This window comes from Aythya ferina, assembly GCF_964211825.1.
Source record: "Aythya ferina genome assembly, chromosome: 4".
Lineage (NCBI taxonomy): Eukaryota > Metazoa > Chordata > Aves > Anseriformes > Anatidae > Aythya > Aythya ferina.
The window spans coordinates 34,202,457-34,225,779 of record NC_140300.1 but is presented as its reverse complement, the minus strand read 5'-3'; the positions used below and the strand labels follow the sequence as shown (position 1 = coordinate 34,225,779).

Genomic DNA, 23,323 nt, shown 5'->3' with positions numbered 1-23,323 from the left:
ACCAGGAGCAGCCCCCAGCCCCACATGACAGGGACACCACAGCCAGGTACCATTCCCCACTGAGCCCAGGTTTTGGGCAGCTGCAGCCCAGGGAACAGAGCTCGCAAACCACGATCGTGATGAAGGATGCAGCCAATTCACGCTGCGGATACGTGCACTGTTACCCTAATGGAGCAGGAACAGTCAGAATTACAAAGCTGATGATGAATCAGCGAGTCCAAGAGAGTTTATATATAAATATATTTTAAAAGATGTTATTTAAGGGAGCAGTACAGCATGCATAAGTAACGAAGGGATTGTGGCAACCAACAAATTATCCCCTGTATAAAATTCCAACAAAATTGGGTAATGACAAAACCCAAACGAAAAAATTCCATCAGGGTAAAATAAAAATTTCAAAAAACAAAAACAAACACTAAAAGCCTTGCAGAACAGTGATCTTTCCTCCTTTAACTTCTACAGGACTGGAAGCCAGATGTATTTTTTTTTCTCTCTCCATTTTGCCAGACTGCTGAAAACTAAGCCATCTTGAACACATATTGAAAACATAATTAAAAAAATCTTCTTGATTATTGCTTTTGGATCACCGAATAACCTACAGGATGACAGCTTCTCTCCTATCTTTAAATCAGTCTAGAACAAGTTGGGGGGGAGCAAGGTGGGCTTGAGGTTGGGCTTAAGCTTAAGGGTAGCTTGCCCATTTCCTTTCTAGAGGGAAGAGATTTCTTTCCACCCTAAATAGATGCAGTACATTTTCTCTTTAACAGAAAATAACAGATTAGTATATGATTTATATGCTAAGTGATGTACAATGTACATTCAAATTCTAGTTTGTTTCTTTTATTAAAAAAAATCTGTAACCCCCCCCCCACACACACACCTTTCTTACTGCATTTTACTGAATTTCCTTCACCTTCATTAAACACGTTTATGTGCCTAAAGGGGATGTTTTCCAGTTTTCTGAGTCTATCAACGCTGCTTTTCAGAACAAGAGGCATCATTTCCTCTAGGGCCTGAGAGCATCTCCCAAGAAATAACTTCTCCGGCTGCCCCACTGGGGAAATGGAGATTCAAAGTTCAACACCAGCTGGAGGATTTGGGGCTCCTGTTTTTGGGGTAGGCTTCAGCTTACCTGCTTGCACAACCACATATGAAAAATACTGTCAAAGAGGAACAAGGAGCAGCTTTGCTCCTCACCACCACCAAGCTTGGGAAGGAATGCACAGAAATAGGCATCGTTGCACGAGATGAATATTAAACAAAAAAAAAAAAAAAAAAAAAGGGGACAAACACACAATTTGTTTTTGCAGTTTATTAACGGAAATGTTTTCCTATAATTAATCACGGTCCAGAAAGCTGCTCCATAGCACGCCGTGCCTCCCTGCCCCCAGCCAGCCCCCATGCGGCCTGAAATTTTGCAAAGCCCTGCATTGTTCTCCCTGACACCGGATCAGCCAACACAAAAAAGCAACTGCCAGCTCAAAAGCAATCCGGCGATAGAGCCTGGTGCTATCTAATCAAGGGCAAAAGGTCACTTCCGAACAACTGGGCAATAAAAGATTATTTCCAGCCGCAGAACAGAAAGGCCCCGTGGTGGATGCTTGAAAGGGGGGGGTGGAAGGAGGGCAAAAGGGCTCCCGTCTGTGGGAGGAAGTGCATTGAATACAGCCAGCAGACGGGAACCATCTGGCTTTGTGAGCGGTCTGTTCTTGAGGAGAGAGAAAAAAGCCCCCTCAGCGGGGCCGCTGACTCCGTGCATCGATTCAAGCCGCCTCCCCCCCCCAGCTTGAGAGCAGCTTTCCCAGGCACAGGGACTCGGAAGGGAAACTTTCCCAAGGGGCGGCCGCGTCTTATCAGGGGCTGGCTGCAACAGAGGGCTCTGGTCAGGCAGCCAGCCCTGCAAATGACCAGGCAAGGCTGTTTTTACCAGCTGTGTTTTTAATAGCAAAACAGATTTTTTTAGCAATATTCCCCCCCCCCCCCCACCCCCACAACACTTCAGCACTTCCCCATGCCTGCGCAGCAGGCTGGGTGGACATCTCCTCAGGAATGAACTTGGAGCACGCAAATCGCATCCAGAGCCCGCAGAGGAGGAAGTCAGGAGCACTGCCAGTGCTTTGGGAAATATTCTCCTTTCCAAAAGGCAGGGGGGGGTGGTCACTGCACTCCTCTTTACAGCTGGCTGTGGGTCACCCTGGCTCATCTGAAAGGAAGCCGAGTTCAGAGGCGCAGCTTGACATTCATTGGTTTCTAAATCTGAACCTCTGAGCGATTGTCCCAGCAAGCCCAAGGGCTGGGGCCCGAGCAAATAGCCTCCAGCTAATCCTGTTGCAGTAGGGGGGAAACGAAGCAGTTAAATGTCCAGTTTATCAACAGAAAAACAACAACTGAGCCTTTGTCCTAACAGGGTGCATTAGGAAACCGTTTGGCAGGGCTCATATGCATGAGAAACCAGGGCAGCTGGGAAACGGTGACGTACGTTTTAGAGAGAGCCACGAAGATATCGGATGAGAAAAATACTCCTTACATTGATTTTCTCCAAGGTCAGCTTCAAAAAGAAGAACTCAGGAATTCTGAACACGTCTGACACAGCTTGACACTTCAGGGTTTCATTAAAAAATAACGCTCACCTAAAAAAAAAAAAATCCTCAGAGCAAGAATTAAAACTCAGAAACATGACAGAACAGGCTCTCCACCATAGCCTGCTTGTGACAGGTCAGAAAACAACATTATCAACATCATTTTGGCCAAATGGCAAAACCAGGGCTGTAACAGCTGCAGTATTTATCATAAGCCAAATCACAGGGCAAAAACACCAGCACTTCCACTACAGCCTCACCAAAACACTAGATATCAAACAGATGGGGAAACACACAGAATATAATTCGGAGACAAGGCCAAAGGAAAAGCCTGGAGTTCAAATGGATCACTGTAAAGTGGAATTAAAAAAAAATACACACACACACAACCAGTGTCACTCACCCACACCTCTTTTTTTTTTTTTTTTTTTTTTTTGCCATTCAGTACCTATTCTTATTTTTTACTCAACTAAAAGTTTCTGATTAGGTAAAAGCATTTTTCTCTAAGGACTTTAAACACTCAAAAAGTAGTGGAAAAACACAAGCAAAAGCCTCTGCCTCCACTTTCCCTGTTTCCTCAGGAGCTGAGCAAAAAGCACTGCAAGCACTGCATGGTTAATCAGGGCGAGGTATTCAACCCACACAGCATACATGGAAATTGTGTTCCACTCACTGTGCAAACCCTGTGGGGAAAACAACCTGAAGGCAAGATGTGCATATATATATATTATTTATATATAAATGTGTGTGTGTATATACATATGTATATAAAGCAGGTGAATCTCAGGTCAAGTCTGTTGCTGCTATGATAGCAACACTTTCAGCACTTCAGAAAGGAAGAATGCATATTGGAGCAATGAAATTCTGCCGAGGAGAAGACATCTAAGAAAACACATCCCCATAGCAGTCCCCTTACAGACCATGTGAAAGCAGATGATGAGATTGTCATCAGGAAGAGCACAGCTCCAAAATCCCATGACAAGAATTTACATAGAGCTTTTAAGGAGAAAAAAATTAAACTTTTCCTTGAGTGCCCTAAAAAAAAAAAAAAAAAAAAAAAAAAAAAAAAAAAAAAAAAGCTTCTGTACCACAGCAGTGCAATATTCATATTTCAGTCACAATCAAGACAAACATCTGGAGCAGGAGGACAGTTTCTAGTCCTAAGTACAGTAACAAGAAAAAAAAAAATATTTCAGAGCCACATCAGCATCCTTTGAGGCCAGAGCACGCCCCAAGAACCCTATGCTAAGCAGCCACCCTGGTTTCCACTTAGCATTAATTACAAGCCTCTTTCTTAGATAGTTTGGCAGCTTTGTGGTTCAAGAAGGAAAAAAAATATATCCTATTAAGTGTAGCCCAGCAACCCAAAGACTGAAAGATGGGAAGCTGTTCCCAGCACGCACGAGCACTAGAGTTGCACTTGAAAAAAGAAGTTTTAATTGCAAGACGTATTTCCAACCTACCTCACTTTTTGGGGGCCATCTGGTTGGGGCAAGGCATGCTATAAGGCAGTTGATGCCCCCCAAAAGGCAGCTTCCCAACACCAGCCACATACAGGGCTATGCTTGCAAGGTTTTAAATGTGTACCCTTTGTATCACAGAGGTATCACCCAAAGGCCCTGCCCTGGACAAGGACCATCTCTGATTATGCACCAAATGATTAAGCGTACATTCATTTGGTAAGCACCTCAATGTGGTCTCTTCAGAAGATGCAGAACAAGTACTTTGCAAAAAGCAGATAGTATAATTCTCATACCAAATAGCTGAAGCTTAACCACAGGTCAAAGGCCAGTTTTTTCACAACACGCTACCTGAAGTGTGCTACTGCAGACTCTAGCATCATAGCATAGACTCACCAAATATATGCCAGGTGCTCCAGCAAAGTAGAAGACAACAGCATGATTCTCACAGCTATGCAGTGATATATTATCTCTCTCAAGTAATAAACAACTCCCCAGAGCTTAACATTACAGATCTTGTGGAAGGCCCAGAGGAGATCAAGACACACTGTGAGCTGTATCAAGAAGAACATGCCTAGAGCTTACCTTTACATCTGAGCAAAGGCTCTTTTCCTAGGTGTGGCCCCTCTGAGATGAATTTGCACCTGCTGACTTTGCGAAGTAACACAGCTACTCCCTAAGAGCAGAAACAAGCCTGCGAAGGAGCCTCTGATTGCTCACAGCTTTCAGGGCAGAAGGTTTCCATTTCACACTGAGCTTTCAGATCCTGGAGCACCAGTCCTCAGTACCCTAACTTGCTTAGCCAATGACCCACAGGTGCACTGCTTGATCTTGCTGACTTGGGATCCTGCAGGGTTGCACCCTGAGGGAAATATACTGAAGTAATCTACTCTGCAGATTAGGTGTGCAATCACTATTTCTTACATCCAGTTGTAAATCAGACGGTTTCCTGCCTAGGCCTAGATAAGAGGATAACCCCTAGGCTATGCACCAGCTGACAATATCAAGTCCTTTTGTTAAGGAAATGATTGCAGATGACTAAGTGCTTTCACCTGTTTCCTTTTGTCAGGTAGCGTCTCTGCTGTGTGCCTGGACTGAACTAAGCTCACAGAGACAAGCATGAGAAACTATTAGTCCCCTAGAAAGTGGAAGCCAGGGGGTGTCAGGGACCAGTAACCAAGCGTGGGCATCGGGGTGTCCAGCCAGAACGACAGGCCAAAGCCAGGAGCAAGGGCCGCCCAAGTGCTGAGACAGCTGCTGAAGCCAAGGCTCGGGTGCCATGGTGGAGGAGCTTCTCCAAACCAGCCTTACAGGGCACCCCCTGTTTCCCCAGCTGGGGAGCTCCAAAAGGACAGCTACCCCCACCCAAAACGCTCCCTTTATAATGAGCTTTTAAAGCAGTCATCTTTGAGGCCATAATTTTTGTACCCAGTGGTTCCCTTTCTGTACTATCTTCTTACTAATGACTCCAGAAAGCATAATAAAAATACTTTGTACAGCTCAAATACATGTAATAAGTTGGAAAAGTCCCTTGAGATCATCAAGTCCACTCCTAAACCATGTTCCTAAGTGCCGTGACCACTCATCTCAAATACCTCTAGGGTTAGCAGCTCCACCACATCCCTGGGCAGCCCATTCAAATGCCTGACCACCTCCTCCATGAAAAAAATCTTCCTGACATCTAATTGCTTGTAATGTATTGTTTATTTAAAGTACAGGACCAACACAGTAATGTCTGATAAAGTACCCATTATGTCAGCATTAGCTGTTCTGGAGGGAAATGGACAGGAAGATGGCATCGTTTCCTTGTTGTCCCAGAACAAGGTTGAGATCTGAAGGCAGGCCTTCCTCACTCAGGCTTTTGGTTCACACTGCTTCTTGTATACATAAAGTATAATATAGCACTTTAACAGGACATTGACTTTTTCCAACGGAAGGAGTAAGAATGCGAAGCAGGTTCCACCAAAGCTTATGATCAGGCTGAGGAGTGGGAATTGTTTCTCTGGAAGGAAAGCCTGGAGTCTCGGGGTCTGTTGGCCTCCCCTTGCACTTGTACCTCTGCCAAGGCTGGAGCCGGGATGGGGAATTTTACAAACTGTTTGCCCTTCTGACTCCGATGTGTCATCGCACATCCTCGTCCAACTCACCCATTGTTTCTGTGTTGTCATTCACACTTCTCTCTTTGGCGCTTGTTGCAGAGCAGCTCTGTGGGGTGCCCACCACCTTAGCTGCAGGGCCTGGGGCAACTGGCTCTGCCCAGCAGGCTGCGATGTCATGTCTCGTAACCCATCAAAAGCACCTTGTTTAAAGCAGAGAGCAGATGAGATCATGAGATGTCTTAACTGTTCTGTGCTTCTGGCATACCACCCACTTATCTGGGAGGCATTGTGAGAGGATATTGTAAAGATTACATATAACCAAAACAGAGTAGGCAGGCATTCCTCTGCCCATCATTTGTTTTGGCAAATTTACATCCTCTTTGAAAAACACGATGGAGGCATCGTTTTCTGCGGCAGAACATCATGTACAAGTGAGGCTGACAAACAGAACGGTCTGTCCAAAGTCACAGAGGAAATTTTTGACATGCGAGAGGAAAAACTTTGTTTTATGTTGACTGTGTATGCAAATATCCCCACATATCATCTCTGTGACCACAGAAGGCAAAAGCAGCGAGAGAACGGGGTTATCTATCATACAGGCCATGTCATGGGACATATTTTTATCACGAGTTATATTTTATATAAACACTCCAGAAGAGTCAGAGAAGTGTCTCTTTGAAAATATGTCTCAAAAGAAGTCAGAAAGCGAGCCAGAGGCAGAGATGAAAAATGCAGGAAAAAAGGACTTCATTGAGTTTAAGTGGCAGCGGGTGGGAGTCACCTCACGTAACTCCAGCCACCTAGCTCTTAGGCATCTGCTTTCATCTGCAATTCCTCTGCAGCCATCAGAGCAGGGTGCCTCCAGCAGCAGGGCTGGATCCCAGCCTGCACAGCAGTGCTTTCACAAAGCCCTGCCTTGCTGGGGGTCTGGCAGGGGCAATGAGCAGGTCCAGCTGAGGGACACCAGCCTGGGTCCTGCAGTCTTGACCCTCCATGTTAAGAAGCAGTACTTGCATTGCAATGGCAAATAATTATTCCATAAGGGAGGAAAATGTAATATATTATCTCAGCACTTCTAAGTCAAGGTGCCAAGAAGCACTGCATTTCCTCAGCATTATCCTCTGCCAGGAAAAGGTAGGAGAGCTGTCTGAAATAAAATGAGTGTGTGTATTTATAACAGAGGGAAAAAAAAAAAAAAAAAAAAGAAAAAGAAAAAAAAACACTCCTTACTCCTGTAAGAGAAGTAAAAATGCAGTAGATGCCTGTGGTGTCAAGTTCCAGCTGGACACAAATTGAAAAAATTAAGGGTTATAATTATTCTCTCAATTTGAAGAAATAGTCTTTATTGAACACATATAAAACCACTTTATTTCCCATTGTTTTAACTATCTTCACTGAAACTTCAAAATAAAATATTAAGAGTGTTAAGGTTTACAAATCCCAAATGCTAGGTATGTAGATAGACAAAAAATACATCAAAGTGCTCCTATTCACTTGCACCCCTGCAGTTGTTCTGTTTCTCTTCTAGTGTGAGCCCTATACATCGGGGTCAGGACTTAGCTTTATCTTGACTATTCCAAGTTATAAATTAAAGGCAAGATGGACTAACAAGGTCAATATTTTTAAAAGACTGTAGTTAGTTTCTGAAATCCATATGTAGAAACTGAGTTAAGCTTGATTTTCAGAAATTTTGAGGTCGCATCATCCAGTGAACAAAGCCAAATTTTAGGTAATCCTTCATGAATTTCACTGCAGGCTCTCATTTGACAGAGTACATTGAGCAGAATTTGCAGCTAAACCTGATGCACTTGTTTCCCTATTACCTGTGGAGCTGCTGAATCTACATACAAAGTGCATTTCTGTCCTCTCAGGTGGACAACCACTGGCTGGCTCATGTAACCTGCCCATCGGCACACTCCTGAGACAGAAACATGTAAGTCAGGAACTCCTGGGTTCTTTGGATTAAATCCCATTGGAAACAGGAATAAAGCAAATAGAAGATGGGCACCCTCCCACTTTGGCTGGTATTTTCCTTAAACGTACAGTGTGGGCAATCCTTGCCAAGTTCACCAGCACATTTGGAAACCTTGGGAGTGAGCATCAGGCAGGGATGGTGAAGGGCACCTGTGGTGGGTTTGAGCCAGGACCACTCTGTTGTGGCACCCCAACCCCTGCAGCTGTACAGATCGCCCCAGGTCACCCCAGACCACTCCAGCTTTTCCTCTGGAGAACTGGGATGACATCAAATAAACCTGAAACAAGTGTGGGTACAGGAGGGGCTTACGCTGCTAGAGAATTAGGGAAGGGTAGGTGTAATAGAGAACTACACTGTAAAGTAAGTTATGTGAACAAATACACTTGATGCTACAGCAGTTCACATTTCCCTAACGCAAGGGAACAAGATTTACCAGTGGTAGTAGTAAGAGGCAAAATTATTGAACTTTTCTAAAATGTATTGTAGTTCTCAAAAAAAAAAAAAAAAAAAAAAAAAAAAACACCTTTTTTCACATCTGTCTCCTGTGTCTTCCTAAATTATCAACAAGGAACTGGAGAAAGAAGGAAATTATCACAATCACAACAAAGCTACAAATTAGGCAGTTTTGCAGCTTGGCTTTAAGACTCTTCCCAAAATTTCTCCCTCTTCTATTTCAGAGCTCCTGATGAAGATCAGCAACAGAAGGCCCATCCATTCATCTGTCCCAGCTCTGAAGAAAACACATCCAAAGTTGCTGCCATGTTTACTTCCTTTGGGGATTGTTTCTACTGCAAGATTTACAATCAAAATGATATCACCTAGGTCATAGAAGTAAGAGCTACAACAGGAAGGAGAAACAGAAGTGGGTTAATGAGTCAGACAGTTTTTCCGATAGCCTTGCAGATAGCGAGAACAAGAAGCAAAAACTGTGTTCACAGTTAAAGCTAATGAAATGCTACAAGCCTCATGGGAAACTCAGAAACACAGGCATGAACTGCAGAATTGTTTCTCATTTTGTGCCTTTTTTTTTTTTTTTTTTTTTTTTTGTGCTTTCTTAATTGTTCTAATTCATGTAGATGGTGTGCATGTACAGAATTCCATCAGGTGCTGCTAGAAACTTCCCCTGTTTGGCTCATAGCCCTATATCCATATGTGTGTAGTCTCAGTAACTACCTGCAAAGCTGCACATTCAGGCCAGGAAGTAAGGAGAGAGAGCAGATGACAGTCCCGGAGCCTAAGAGCTCATTTAACACAGAGAGGCAGCCCTAACGCTAAGGCTGCAGCCTCCAGGTATGGAACTGTGTGATGCTTTCCCTGGTGCCAGTCAAGCGCCAGAAGTCCCTTCCCCTGGACCTTTGGTCCAGGTGCCCTGTATTTAGTGAATGGTTGCATTGGCATTACAGATTAAGGCAGCAGCTTGTTGGGCCAGCAGTCCCACCGCCAAACCCTGCACTTGGCTGGCAAAGGGACAAACAGAACCAGAGGCTGCCTCGGGGCAGGGCAGTGTAGTAGATGCAGAGTTTCACCCAGAGCAAAAATGTGAGCGAGGCTCCTTGTACCAGCCAGGAATTACTGGAGCAGGTTTTGCCGTAGCAAACTTTTCCATCTCTCCTCCGGCTTTTGCACACACGATGTTTGCAGATGTGAAACGCAAGAGGGCATTTACATACTGGGCAACTACTTTATGTGCATGCACGAATCTCCCGCTTACTCAGGAAGTTTCCACATACGCAGCAAGGCCAAATAAATAGTTAGCTCTACAGGCAAAAAGAGAGACGTCTGTGCCAGCACGTTCAAAGGTCCATTTTTATTTTTCCCGTCTTTTCAAAACTTACCCACACACTGCCTCACAGCCTGCAATGTGCAGGCACAGAGCTCACTTCTGAGGCTGGCAGCAGGTGACACTTATCCTGATGTTAATCTCTTCCCTGCTACCCACAAGGAACCCAAGCATCCCGATTCAGACTTTTCCTCTCTGCCTCAGCCATGCGCAGTGTATTTTTAGATAAATACTAATAATGATGCAAGTGCAGCGTGTTTTGTTTTCTTTTCTTTTCTTTTCTTTTCCAGTTTCTTCCTAGGTGCCCACAGATAATTATCAAGATAATGATAAACAAAAGACACATATAGCTTTATGTGGTAAAACAAGCTTCTGTATTTAAGATAAACTTTAAAGAACATGTGGTTTCCTAGAACTGAATATACATAAGAAAATATTTAACCATCCTACATAAATGTCAACAAGGTTTGAGAAGTGTGCACCTAATAAAGGAGATAGAGGATACAATAAAAAGGGGCCCTAAATCAAAGAGCGGGTTCACAACAGTAAACACTCACATACTGGGCTGACTGAGACAGGCAGCCCATCCAGGCTCTGCTGCTTATCCTTCATCATTTCTAGCAACCAAACATCTCCTCCACTCTGCTTTTTCCTTTATTTGCTTGGATGTAAACCTGACCCATCTCGCTAAGGTTACGCCTGGGACCGCATCCACAAGACAGCATCTGCACTGGGAGCTCAGGGTGGGCTTCTGCCTCCATTTAAGGGAGGGAAGGAGGGAAGGAAGGGAAAAAAGGAAGGAAGGAAGAAAAAAGAAAGAAAGAAAAAAAAAAAGGAAGAAAATAAAAGAAAAGAAAAGAAAAAGAAAAAACGCAGAGCAAACATTATCTATTGTTAATTACCTGTAAAGTAGGGCTTTAGCCACTTCCCCAGTTTCTAAGAGCTCTGAAGTGAAACCTGAAAGAAGCCACCCATTGTTTTCAATTGTGCAAGAGCCAGGAGCAAATAGGGCTCAAATTGCAGCTCTGAAAGGCAACAGGAAATTGGCATCCCGGTAATCTGCTCCCGACTATTCATAGTAACAAAGGCTACATTCCTCCCAAAATATTCACCATTAGAAACCCAAGGCTGATCTATTTAGTAAGGCCCACAGAATAAATCTGTGGAAATAAAGGTTTTTAATTAGAAGGCCATAGGATATGGCTCTGGTTTCCAGCCCCGCAAGTAACATGTATTATTTGTACCTCCGCCTTGTTTCCCACATCTCCCAGTGCAGGCACCCAGAGATCAGGATCACTGCTGTTCTCAAATATTAAAATATATATAATATATTTTAATAAACGTGGACCTGTTCCTTACAGATGGATCGTAGTGCACAATGTGCTGCACGAAGAGCATTTTAAATAGGTCCCCGTGTTAGGATTACAAATTTTTCTGACCAAGAGTAAAAACATTGCTTCTAAATCATCATAGTCGGATGCATGCGCACACACAGTCTGTGGCATGTTACAACACCCAGTTTATAAATACCCTCTAGAAAGTGCTACAGTTTAGACCTTAAGCACTTTCCCCATTCATTCATCTCTCTGTATGGAGGAATGACTTAACAGTAAAACACCACACTGCCAGTCAAAGGTGCTGGTGCCTCGCAGCATGATGCCATGCAACCCTCAGGTCTCGGCTTTCCCAGCAGCAAGAGAAAAATATTTCCCTCAGCGCTGCTTTATCAGGCATAGTTCATTTAAAACAATTTAAGTACAAGCACAAAATGCTTTGAGTTACTTGGTAAGGAGGTACTATTGCACTTTTTGCCACCTGAACAGATAAAGTTATCCCCTACCAGGTATGTTAGAGTTGTCAGCAGGAAGAGCACAGCAGATTAACAATTACAGGGGATGTTATCTGCACCTGGCAGCAGTGATGGATGACTGTGGAAGCACCACAGCGAGTGCGCCTGCTCCAGTGTAAGGCAAGAGATGGAAAGGAGAAAACAAGCCTATGGACTCTAAAACTCAAAAAAAAAAAAAAAAAAAAAAAAAAAAAAAAAAAAAAAAGAGAGAGAGAGAGAGAGATGTGGAGTCTCCAGAAAGATTTTGTATAAGTCTATCGCTTGCTCCTACAGTGATCCTTTGTTTAATGCAGTAGCACTGATGCATTTTCAACTATATTTCCATATGTTTGTTCTCTTGCAGGTCAGTAAGCTCAAGCCCAGGTGCCAGGTACTGCCAAACTTTGGCAAAGCTCATATCCAGATTTGAACTTTGGACCAAAACAAAATCCCAAGATCCAACTGAACTGTATTTTCCACCCTGACTAACCAGGATCGCTTTCACTGTGACTCGTAAGAAAGACAGAGCATGCAGAAGTGCATTAAACCAGCAAGTGCCTCAGCAGCAGAGCAGCACAGATGACTCGTACAGCCAGAGCATTTGTCATCCAGAAGAACTCCACACAGTGTAAAACAATGAGCAAGCATACAGTTATTCTCTAAAAAGAGATGGCATGACATGATAGGAAATAGATTCTGATGGGAAATAGATTTTTCTGAAAATGGATTTTTGAGCAGGAGCAGCTAGAATTCCTCAACGTTAAGAAGAAGGTACCATGCCATCTCCTAAAAATCAAGTTGGGGAAAAGCCATGGAACTTTCCCCTTTCTCTCTGGCAACTGGTTTATTCATTTTCATTTTAAAGTGTCTTCTTCTAAGTGTGCAGATCCAAAAGCACCAGATCGAACACCACAAAAGTAAGAAATGATGCCTTTGAAAGGATCTTTCCCATGTCAGATAACACCAACTTTTCTTCCTGCATAACATGTGGAAGAGGAGCTCTCACAGCACTGGAAGAACTGTCAGATGGTCTGGAAGTTGAAGTACTCTACAGAAGATGGTCAATGCAATTTAAAATATCCATTAAGTAGTTAATCACTTACATAATTTTAGCATGTATTTAGGGTATTCCAGCTGCTTCTCCCAGTCACTCTATCATATAAACTAGGAACACATTAACACTTATGAATCTTAGTCATTCATAAGACTGTGTGTGGTATGAACCATCCCAATTAATAAAAACAAAATAAGAAAACAGGAAAACACCCTACCACCAGAATCAAGTCCATTCAGAACTGCCCGCTGTGACATGAGACATTAATGGACATACACTGATGTTTGGCAAACTTAGTCACTGGTGTAAACCCATTGACTTCGTTCAGAAGGAATACTCTGCGTTATAAAACCAGTCATACTACGGTAGCAGCCCCGAAGGGTCAGGCAATATGCGAGCTCCATTGTGCTCCCTATTGCACAAACACAATGAGGTTCAGCCCTTTGGGGTAGAGCCTCTGTTGAACATTTGTGCCTTTTGACAATGTGTTCTGTAGGATATTTGTTTTCAGATTCATAGCACTGTACATGTATACAAAGGTTTACAAAACAGGGTGTACTGACAGTGCAAGAGAGGCACAGCTGTCACGCACACCTTTCTCTGAGGATTAAACAAATGGATGTTTCTTCAAAACCAAGCAATTGGCAATAATTGCATTTTTGAGCCAAAGATTGCTAGTTTTGTAACATGCATGACAACGTCATCCCCTTGGGATGGCACACTGCTTCCTTTCCTTTTACAGTATGGGCTTAGATTCCATTCCAAATGCACTGTATCAAGGATATGTATGCGATGTATCAAGAATACTGAAAGATCACAGCGATTTTCTGGTCCTTTTTGAAGTAAAAAGTAAAAGGGTTTCACACCTCCATAAGTAAACCTACTAAGGCTATGTGTGGCCTACAGGAAACCTGTCCCACATTTGTATTTACTAATAAGTACATGAGGAAATGTCTCATCTAAAGACACCTTCACCTGGAGAAGCGGGAGCAGCAGCTGAAGGCTGGGAAAATGATGGCGGTGCATCTCTCATTCACAAATGCACACCGAGCAGTAGGTACCACTCCAGGAATTGAGCTTCATTCCAGCCATATTGTCTTCTGTTACGGTGGCTGACATGTACGTATTCCTTTTCAGCCTTTAGGAAACACCGAGTCTGGATTTACCCATTAACACTACAGCCAAAGCCCACAGTATCTAACAGAATGCACTTACCCAGACGTAGCCAAGTACTCCCAGTCCAGCTGAAGCAAGAGCAGATCTGCACCTACACATTGCTACCTGTACACATGAAAACAAAGCTCATTTCAAAGCGCACACAGTGAAAACACAACTGAAAAGTGTAATGTTTGCAGGAATCGACACCTTCTATGGTGTTTAGTGAGGGCCTGGGCTTTGGCACTGTGGTTGGTGGTGGGTGATGGGTGGTAAAAGAGCTCCCACCTGGCTGCAAGGGAGTAATCACAGCACAAGGGAACACAAAGGGCCCAAATGAACCCGTGTTGGGATTTCACAATGCTGACACAGCACCAGAAAGCAGATCCGGGGCTGCGTTGACCACCCGACACACAGCCCAGCCCTATTCCCTGTGGGATAATGACATGTCAGCTCCAGGTACTGGTTACAGTCTGAGCCCATGCTCTAGTGGAGAGGCAGAACATGATGAAGGCAACTTTCTGGGTGACTTAGAAGTTTTTAAGCTAGATCCTTCCAATAAATACAAAACTTCACTCAGAACCCACATGGCCATGTATCCACTAGTGAGGGTTGAAGCCACATCTCAGCTACTCCCATCAGTGATAGCAAGACGAGAAATAACCACAGCTAGGAAGGAGGAACATTTAAGAGCTGCCCTGAAAGCAGCTTGCCCAGGGATGAAGGCTAATCAGAACAACACCTGTGCAAACCATGCACTTTGTAAGGCTGGTAAATCCAGTTGTGTGATAGTAGGACAACATTGCACTCCAGGTTGTTTTTTGAAGCACTACCATGACTGACAGAAATGCTCCAGCTGGAAGAAAGCCAACAATTAATCAGGATTCCTCAGCATTTGGAGGTAATTTCAGCAGAACAAGAAACACAGAAGTATCAGTGAGTCCTGAACATTCCTCCAGGACAAAAATCTATTACTTCATATAAATCCATTAAAACACTTCATATAGCCCGTTTAATCCCTCTTAACAGATTTGCTTTATCACAGGGAGAGGAGCTAATCCTCTCCCACCTGTCTTTACGATACAGAACCATAAACAAGAGCAAGCACTCTTCATTTCTTAAGTACTATTCCCCCTCAGATAACACTATCATCCACACTAGCATTAGCGTAACGAAGCTGTCTCTAGCGGAACACCTTAACTCTCCCGTTCTCACCCTAACAATGTATTCCCGTGGCAGGCAACGTGGAAACTCACGATCTGTTTCCAAATCTCATCTCCTGCCACTGGGCTCGAGATGCTAGACAAACAGAGACTTGAATCCCAGCCTGATGAAGCTTCCCTTTTCCCTTCCTCACAGATCTTACACTGAGACATTTCAGCACTCTGCCACGTACAACCAGATGGCCAGCTTGCTCACATCCATCAGCAACCTATACAACTAGGTTACTAGGTCAGCTGTGCTTCTTGCCTAAATACACAATTCTTTTACACCACATACTCTTCGTTTTTTCAAAATGAAAACTATCAAAGCTATCTGAAAATGGCTAAGAAATAATTTTCACCTACATCGTTACAGCAGCTGGACCTCAGATACTGTAGGCGCTGTACAGATGTGAAGGAAGTGACCTGAACAGCATGCTGACAACATTTGGACTGAAGGACTGAAATCTACACTTCAGTCTCCCGGTTATCAGGAGTCCCATTAGCATTTAGCAAACCCGTTCACCCCCTCACAAGAAGATGCTGTATCTGTAGGTGGTCATTCTACTTACTGTACAGCAGGCAGTAGAACGGATCATAGTGATTGATGCTTTGGGGATATGTGAACTAACTACTGTCCCTTCAATGTGTGGAGGATTACTTCATGCATCTGTCAGCTCGCTTACTGCCACACACCCACCAGGAAAACATCAATTTGCCCTCACATGACCCTGCTTGGTTCTACACTGCAAAAAGCCGTCTGTCTGCCTGAGAGACATCACAGCCACTGCCATACAGTAAGGCAATTGCCCTGCACCCTGACAAACACAAAAGTGAACTCAAATAGATGGATGTAAAGTACAAGAGATGCAACATCTAAAACAAGAAGGGAAAGGAAACAAAATGAGCTATTTACTTCTACTTCTTCAGTGCTGCCTTCTCTGGGTAACACCTGGCACTTAGAGTACTGCTTCAGACGCACAGTGAATGGTTATCACCTAATTTCTGCATAGGTCAAAGTCAAATGTTCCCCTTCAGAAATTACAGTCTCAAATTATTCCCAACTTCAGTTAGTAAAGATTATTTAATCTAATTAGAGCATAGTTTTGTTGATTTCTTCGGAAATCTGGATCAATGGTGTGATGCAGCTCATAATGGAAGATGGTCACGGAAAGACGTACTATGTGTGAGTGAGTCCTTTGGGCTTTCTTCTGCTCTGCTAAGAAACAAATCCTAACAAAACCCCACATAAGCCACCTGGCTGAAAAAGAGAGAGACAGAAGTCAACAACATGAATAGTTTTTTTTTTTTTTTTTTTTTTTTTTAAGAGGAGGAATAATTAACACCATTCAAGCAAACATACTCAACACAGAGCTGGATTGCGTCCAGTTAGGAAACTGCAATTGGTTCGGTATTTCTGAGTGTCAGTACACAGTCTTAAAAATGGCCCTATCTGACCAACGGTGACTGTTTGACAAGGATTTCATTGTCTCCCGAGGGCTGTTTGCAGCTGCCACTGTTAGAGAAGTATCAGTGATAAGGAAGTAGTGCCGAGCAAGTCATTTACTCCTCAGACACATTCTTCTCTTGGCTTTGCTTCATCTCACAAAGAATAAATTGTGGAAGGCAGATACACACACTGCTACCCCACAAGGCTCCTCATCTGTAAATTTTGTCACGTTTATGTGCAGAACTGAGATTGAGAGAGCAGTATTACCAAGAACATACTGAAAAGCAAGCTGTTTCTTAGATGTAACGTTATTATGGTTTCGCTGTATACCTCACAGAAATTATACATGCTCTTTAATAAAGAATGCATTTTTTGGTCAGCTTTGATGCTGTTAACTACAAAAGCCCAGCTTACTCCAATGATCAGCAAACTGGGAGTTAGAACAGCTTGAGCACGGCAATTCAAAGCAGAAGACTTCAAAATGCAATATGACACAGTTGTCAGGTTATTAGAGTTTCTTAAGTGGAGTTTCTCTAGAACCACTTACTCTGAATACCATGTGGAATTACATCCATTTAATAAACTTTTTACTTTAAGAGAATTGTGATGTTAGCCTTGACCCACATGGACAGAAGAATGAAGCTTCCCCATTCACTCTTACTGAAAAGGGGTTTTGTTGAGTAAGTGTTAAATGGCCACAAGTAGCTGTGACACTTGGGTCACCCTTAAGAGCCTTTAATTTAAAGACAGAAGGTGGATTCAGTTGACATTGGGAAAACGTATGAGAAGAGAAACAAACAAGCCACACATATAGATGTGCGCACATACACAACTCTCAAAGCTAGCAAGCTGCAGCAACCCAAATTCTACTTCATATCATAAAGTAACCAGCCAAGAAGGTCTATATGACGAAATTTAGAATGGGTTTACATCTTAATTTGGTATTCTTTAGGAAACTAAACTTGAAGCTGTGGTTTCCTCCTCCACAACTATTTTAATGCTCTGGAAAATAAATAGGGCCTACACCTCTTGGCCCTGTTGAGCACAATGCATACATTGCATTGCTAACTGTTCATCAAGTAAGTTTTTGCAAAGTTAAAATTAGGTAAACTAAACTAGAGCACAGACTAGTGGTTTTGAAGTATCAATAGGAAGTTACTTGCTACCTGACAGACCACCTGACCAGAGGAAGAAAATAACAAGAACCCAGAATATGCAAAAGTAGCTTACAACCTGTCATTGTAACAAAAGAACTCAAGAGCCATTTTCATTAATTAATATATTTTCTGCATTATAGTTAACATATGTACTTTCTTCGTGTCATCCTTATTTCGTTAAGTATTGATATTTTGTTATATTCAGACATGAGTACATTTTCAAAGTCTTTTGCAATAAATATCATAAAATAATAGAGATTCACATAATAAATATTCTTTACAATAAAAAAAGTTTTAACAGACTTTTGTCTTAAAAATAGTTGGGATTCAACTTTGTGTTTTATACATAAAATATACAAAAAAGGACCACAATTTGTGGCTAAGGCAATAAAACAGGGAACAGAATAAAATTATAAAGTACAGAGCAGAGCTAAATTCACTAAACCAGAGGATCACAAGAAATATTAAAGATTCAAGAATGTTTAGGTGACTCAATGACACCTGAAGGCTGTTTGGATATATGAACACCACCAACTTTAATATCAACATGATACTGATGGACTATAAAACAGGAGCAGGAGGGTGGAGTGAGCAATATCCTTCAAAGATTTGACAGCAAGAGAAACAAATAAGTACAGTTGCAGCCATAATGTCTCCAATGTGAAGATCTACATAGTGTAGCAAAAACTCAAGTTAAAAAAAAAAAAAAAAAAACAAGGGGAGAAACAATCAGCTAACTCTCAGGACTGAGAATATTCCAAAAGTTAAGACAAAAGAGGTGGAGGCCAAAAAAAAAAAAAAAAAAAAGCAGGCTGCTTACAGAAGAATCAGGCCTTTCATTTGGTAAAGCCTTTATTTTACATCCCTCTCCAGGAAGAGAACACTCAAGAAGTTATTTCACAATCCAGCTCACTCATGAAAAGTTACTCCTTGGTACCCAGGGGGTTAACGACAAAAAAATTGCTGAGAAGGAAAAACATCTTTGGGAAGATATTCAGAGCAAGAAGCTGCAAGAGCCCAGTGAGCCCTTACTGTCTCTGTCAGGAGTGGTTCAGTTACAAACTCAGACGACCCTGCCAAAGTGAGCGGCAGACGCAGATACTAAGTCCACACTTACCAAAGAGCAGCAATGACTACGTAAAACACTCCACACTCAGTTGAGTGAATAAAAAGAGGAGAAAAAAGATGCAAAAGGGAAGAACTTGTGTATTTGAAGTGGAGGGAGAAAGCAAAAGAGCAGTCTCCCCACCCCCCTAAATGGGGGAAGGAAAAAAAAGGAAAAAAAAAAATCAGCTACAACCTGAAAATCAAAGTTGGAGGAAGTAAACCTCCCTCCGAAAATCATGAGGGCTTGCCCTGACCCCGGGAGGGGCAGCTCTCCAGTTTACAATAGACAGTGTTGGAGTTCTTGCATCGGCAGCCTGGACGATTGACGCGGTCGTAACACCCTCGACACAGTTTGAGGCATCCTTTTGCAGGAGGGTAGCAGAGCAAGCAAGGCAAAAACAAGGACATTGCTCCCATGCACAGGTACCTAGAACAGCAATGTGACTGGGAGCAGGAGCAGGGATTATCCGCGTACGAGTCCCCTTCATCGTCGTTCGAACAGTGGTAGAAGATCCCTTTGACCAAGCACATGCAGGTGCCATACTCCACCATGCTCTCCGCAGAGCACAAGCACTGCCGGTTGCAGGCCAAGCAGGAAGGAAGGGCCCTCGGGGCTGTGCACTCACCACATTTGCACTTCCCACACTGTTCGCAGATAAACTTGTGCTGTGTCAAGTCCTCTTTCAGAGGACCCTTCAGATCATCTACAATCAAAGACGACTGCTTGGGCTGCGTCCGGATTGTCCTGTCGGACCTGTGGCCTGAACCCGGCCTGGATGGAGGCGACCGGCCCAGCAGTCCTTGCTCTGAAGAGGCGCTGCTGTTGCTCCCAGAGCTGGCTGCGCTCCCTGTGCTCGTTGATCTGCTCAAGACCGGGGCCCTCGCGTTATGCTGATGTGCCACATGCCCCACGTGACTGGGTCTGTGTTCGTAGTTATTATTCACATTAATCGGTATAATTTCGTGAGTCCTTTCATGCTTCTCTTGCCTTGGTGCTGTCCGCGGACCAGCTTTTTTCACCACAGATGGACCTTCGGTGTACTCGTTGCTGCCCCTGATGGCCTTGATCTGGTCCAGCGACAGGATCGTTGTTGGCTGGCTCTCTCTGTCATAGTCCAACCGCTGCCGGCTGTCCAAAGAGGGCTGCTGAATCACTACCAACGAGCCACCGCTGCCATGTTGACTTTGGGGCTCCATCTGTAGCGATCTCTACCTCTGGCATTCAGCGGGAACCTGGCATGCATCTGAAACCCTAGAATAACAATAAGAAGTCAGAAAGTGTAAATAAACATTGCGTGTGTACATATATACATACAGACACAAGATCAAGCGCAAAAGAGGAACAAAGAACAGGATACTTTTTGAAAATAAAAGTGATATGGCAAACCACAAATTGCCCTAGCCACCTGGCGCTGATCTCTTTCAGCAGGGGATTACAACAACGCTGAGGATCTGGCCAAAGTCCAGCAACGGGGAGAACCTGGGTATGGCATCATAGGTGAGGAATGCTAAGGGAGACCCCTTGCCATTAAAATTACAATTCAGAAAGAAAATAGCTATAAAAATCAGCATTAACCTGCAAGCTCGCTTGGCAAGCCACAGGAACTAAGTGCTTCTCACTTGCTACCAAGCTCAATGTCTAATTAGCAAGAGCAATTCTGTCTGCCCCCAAAACTAAGTTGGAAACGTTAAGGAGCACTGCCAGGCTGCGTTCTGCAGGGCAGAATAAATAGCACGCACAGTTCTCACTCTTCTGGCTTAATCTGCAGCATCAGAAAGCTAAACAGATTTGCTTGCTAGCATGCTTCGGTAAGTATCTTTCTTAAGGTGAAGTACGTGCACTATAGAGCCTTGAAATAAGCACTGTCAAGCGTATGAGACATTTTCTGCAAGAAATCCAGCGTGCACATCTCATAAAACTAAAATAAGGGTGCAAACAGAAGCCTGTTTTCAAGTATTTTCTGACCAAAGGGCAGAGTGTGAAAGAAAAACAGGTAGAAAAGAATAATACAAATTGTCAGATGAGAACTTGTTTCAAAAAAAAGTTAGGTACTTTCAAAAAAAAAAAAAAAAACAGAATAATAAAAAACAAACAAAAAAAACAGAACAAATAATATTTCCCAAGATGAACTGATTAAAAGCTTCTGAAATACAAGTTCTTCTATTCAATCTTTTAACTGTTAACACAAAGGTTGCAAATGCCAAGCTAGAAAACTGCAGTGACAGTTCCGTACCCATACGAAAACGTACATGAGACTACCTAAAAGCCAGACTTATAGAGAGAACGCATAAAACAAACTGCTTTCCTTCACCGAAAGCCCTAGACAAACTCCCTGCAAGATGTCACGTATGTTTACCTGCAGGAGCAACAAGATGAGCACTAGGCAATCGAGCGCTCCCAAAGAACCCATGAGCAGAACCGTGGAGAAGCGTCTCACCTCTCCAGCCTGCAGGTGGCACGGAGCTGTTCGCAACACGAGCAACACAGGCACCGTGGACACGCGGAGAAGGACAGAGCAGGACTTATCCTAGCAGGTAGCCATGCATCTGCATCACCCTGACGGCTGACACAAGCTTAGTACCAGCTTCTACCAGGACGCAAAGTCTCCGTGCTGATCCACCAGCCGAAGGTTTATTTTACGTTTAAATGTCACCTGCGAGGGCTTTAGGGTCACGGGCTTCGGAAGCAAGCAAGAAGGAGAAGCCGAAGAGCACCGCACTCACTTCTGGTTCACCCCGCACACCGCCCCGCCAGGCGCTGAGGCTGAATGAAGGCGCAGGAGGAGAGCTTCACAGCCGCAGCGGGCGGGAGCCGGGCTCCCGGGGGAAGGCAAAACCACATCCCACGGAACGGCGAAAGGCAGCCAGTGCCATCTGTGGGGCAGGCGGAGGGCGGCAGGGGCCGAGGGAAGCCGCCGGGAGGACACCCCCGGGCCTCGCAGCGGCAGCTGCCCCCGGCAAACGGGGCCGCATGAGGCGGGACGGGGCGAGGGACCGGGCGGCTCCGCTCCGCTCCCGGGGCTGGCCGAGCCCCGGCCCCGAGGTGCTGCGGCGGGCGGCGCCCCCTGCGAGCCTGGCGGGGCGCGCAGCTGACGGGGAGGAAGGAAGAGGAGGGGAGGGGAAAAAAAAAAAAAAAAAAAAAAAGGAGAAAAAAAAAAAGTTATGAATGAAAACAAGGGCTTCCCCCCCGCCTTCTGCAGGGGGAGGGCGCAGCCCGAGGTCGCTGCTCCCTGCGGAGGGCGGACTTCCCGGCGTTTAAAGCGCCAGCGCACGGCGGCACGGCCGCTGCCGGGGCGGGGAATCCCCGCAGACGGCTGCGGGCAGCCGGCACGGCTCGGCTCGGCTCGGCACAGCACGGCTCGGCTCCTTCCCCTCCGGGTCTGTCCGGAGCCCCCCGGCCGCTGAACGCCGCCCGGGCTCTGTCAGGGCACCGCCGCCCTCCTCCTCCTCCTCGCCCTCCGCCCCGCTCCGTGCCGCCCGGCACCTGCTCGCCCCGCCGCTTCCAGGCGCAAAAAAAAAAAGCACGCCCCGAAACCCATTACCTCCCTAATTACGCCGGGAGGCGCTAATTGCGGCCAAGCCGGGCTCCCAGCCCACCCCGCCGCCCCTCGGGGGTCGCCTGCCCCTCGCTCCCCGCGGCTGCTGCGAGGGGCAGCGCTCCGCCCGTCCTCCCGAGGCCAAAACCAGGCTTGTAGCGATGCTAAAAACCAGCACCAGCGGTAATAAAAGCAGCACCGACGACCATAAAGCAGCTCGAGCCTCGCCGAGGCGGCTCCGCGGGGCGCTCCCGGCACCGGCGAGGGCTGAGCGCGGGGGGCAGCGGGGAGCGGGGCTGCGGGGCTGCAGCCGGAGCCGAGCGGCTGCCATGTGCTCGGCGCTGCCGTCGGCGGCCGCCTGACAGCCTGCGAGCCCGGCCGCCGCCTCGCCGCCAGCCGATCGGCGCCGGCCGCCGCGGCTCCGGGGCTCGCCCCGCCGCCCCCTTCGCTCTCTTTTCCTCCCTCTCCGCCCGCCCGGCCCCGCACCTGCCCCTGCCCCGGCGGCGCGCAGCTTACCGGAGGGCGAGGTGAGAGCCTGCCTGCCGGGGCACATTGGCGGCCCCGGCGCGGAGTCCAGCCCGGGCAGTGCAGGCAGCCTGGCGCCGTCCCGCCGCCGCGCCGGAGTGAGCGCGGCCGCGCTCCGCCGCCTTTCAGCGCGCAGCCCCCGCCCGCCGCCCGGCCGCGCCCCCGTGATGCCGATGTGTCACCGCGCGGCGCCCCCGAAATCCCGGACTGGACTCCGCCCGCGCACGGCTCCAGCCCGGGGGGGCCGCGCCGCCCGCCCGCCTCCCGCCCCGAGTCCCTCCCGGCCCGGCCCGGCCCCGCGCCTCGCTCCCTCCCTCCCTCCCGCACGGCCCGGCCCGGCTCGGCCCGGCCCGGCACCGCCCGGCTCGGCCCGGCCGCAGGTGGCCGCCCCCGGCCCGGCCAGCAGGGGGAGCGGG

At 45.8% G+C, this 23,323-nt stretch overlaps 1 protein-coding gene across 1 annotated transcript; it reads right to left on the bottom strand.

The window, feature by feature from the left end:
• Positions 1–1,918: 1,918 nt before the first annotated feature.
• SPRY1 (sprouty RTK signaling antagonist 1) lies at positions 1,919–23,042 on the bottom strand. Its single transcript, XM_084518109.1, has 6 exons — positions 22,899–23,042; positions 16,049–20,098; positions 13,991–14,056; positions 6,187–6,338; positions 2,480–2,630; positions 1,919–2,325 (listed from the first exon to the last, which is right to left on the bottom strand). The coding sequence occupies exon 2, from the start codon at positions 20,041–20,043 to the stop codon at positions 19,081–19,083; it is 963 nt and encodes a 320-aa protein (XP_084374235.1). The 5' UTR covers positions 20,044–20,098; positions 22,899–23,042; the 3' UTR covers positions 1,919–2,325; positions 2,480–2,630; positions 6,187–6,338; positions 13,991–14,056; positions 16,049–19,080.
• Between the last annotated feature and the right edge of the window lie 281 nt (positions 23,043–23,323).

Bases quoted from the DNA above. Each gene is read 5' to 3' on its own strand.
- SPRY1 (XM_084518109.1), bottom strand. From the start codon at position 20,043: ATGGAGCCCCAAAGTCAACATGGCAGCGGTGGCTCGTTGGTAGTGATT.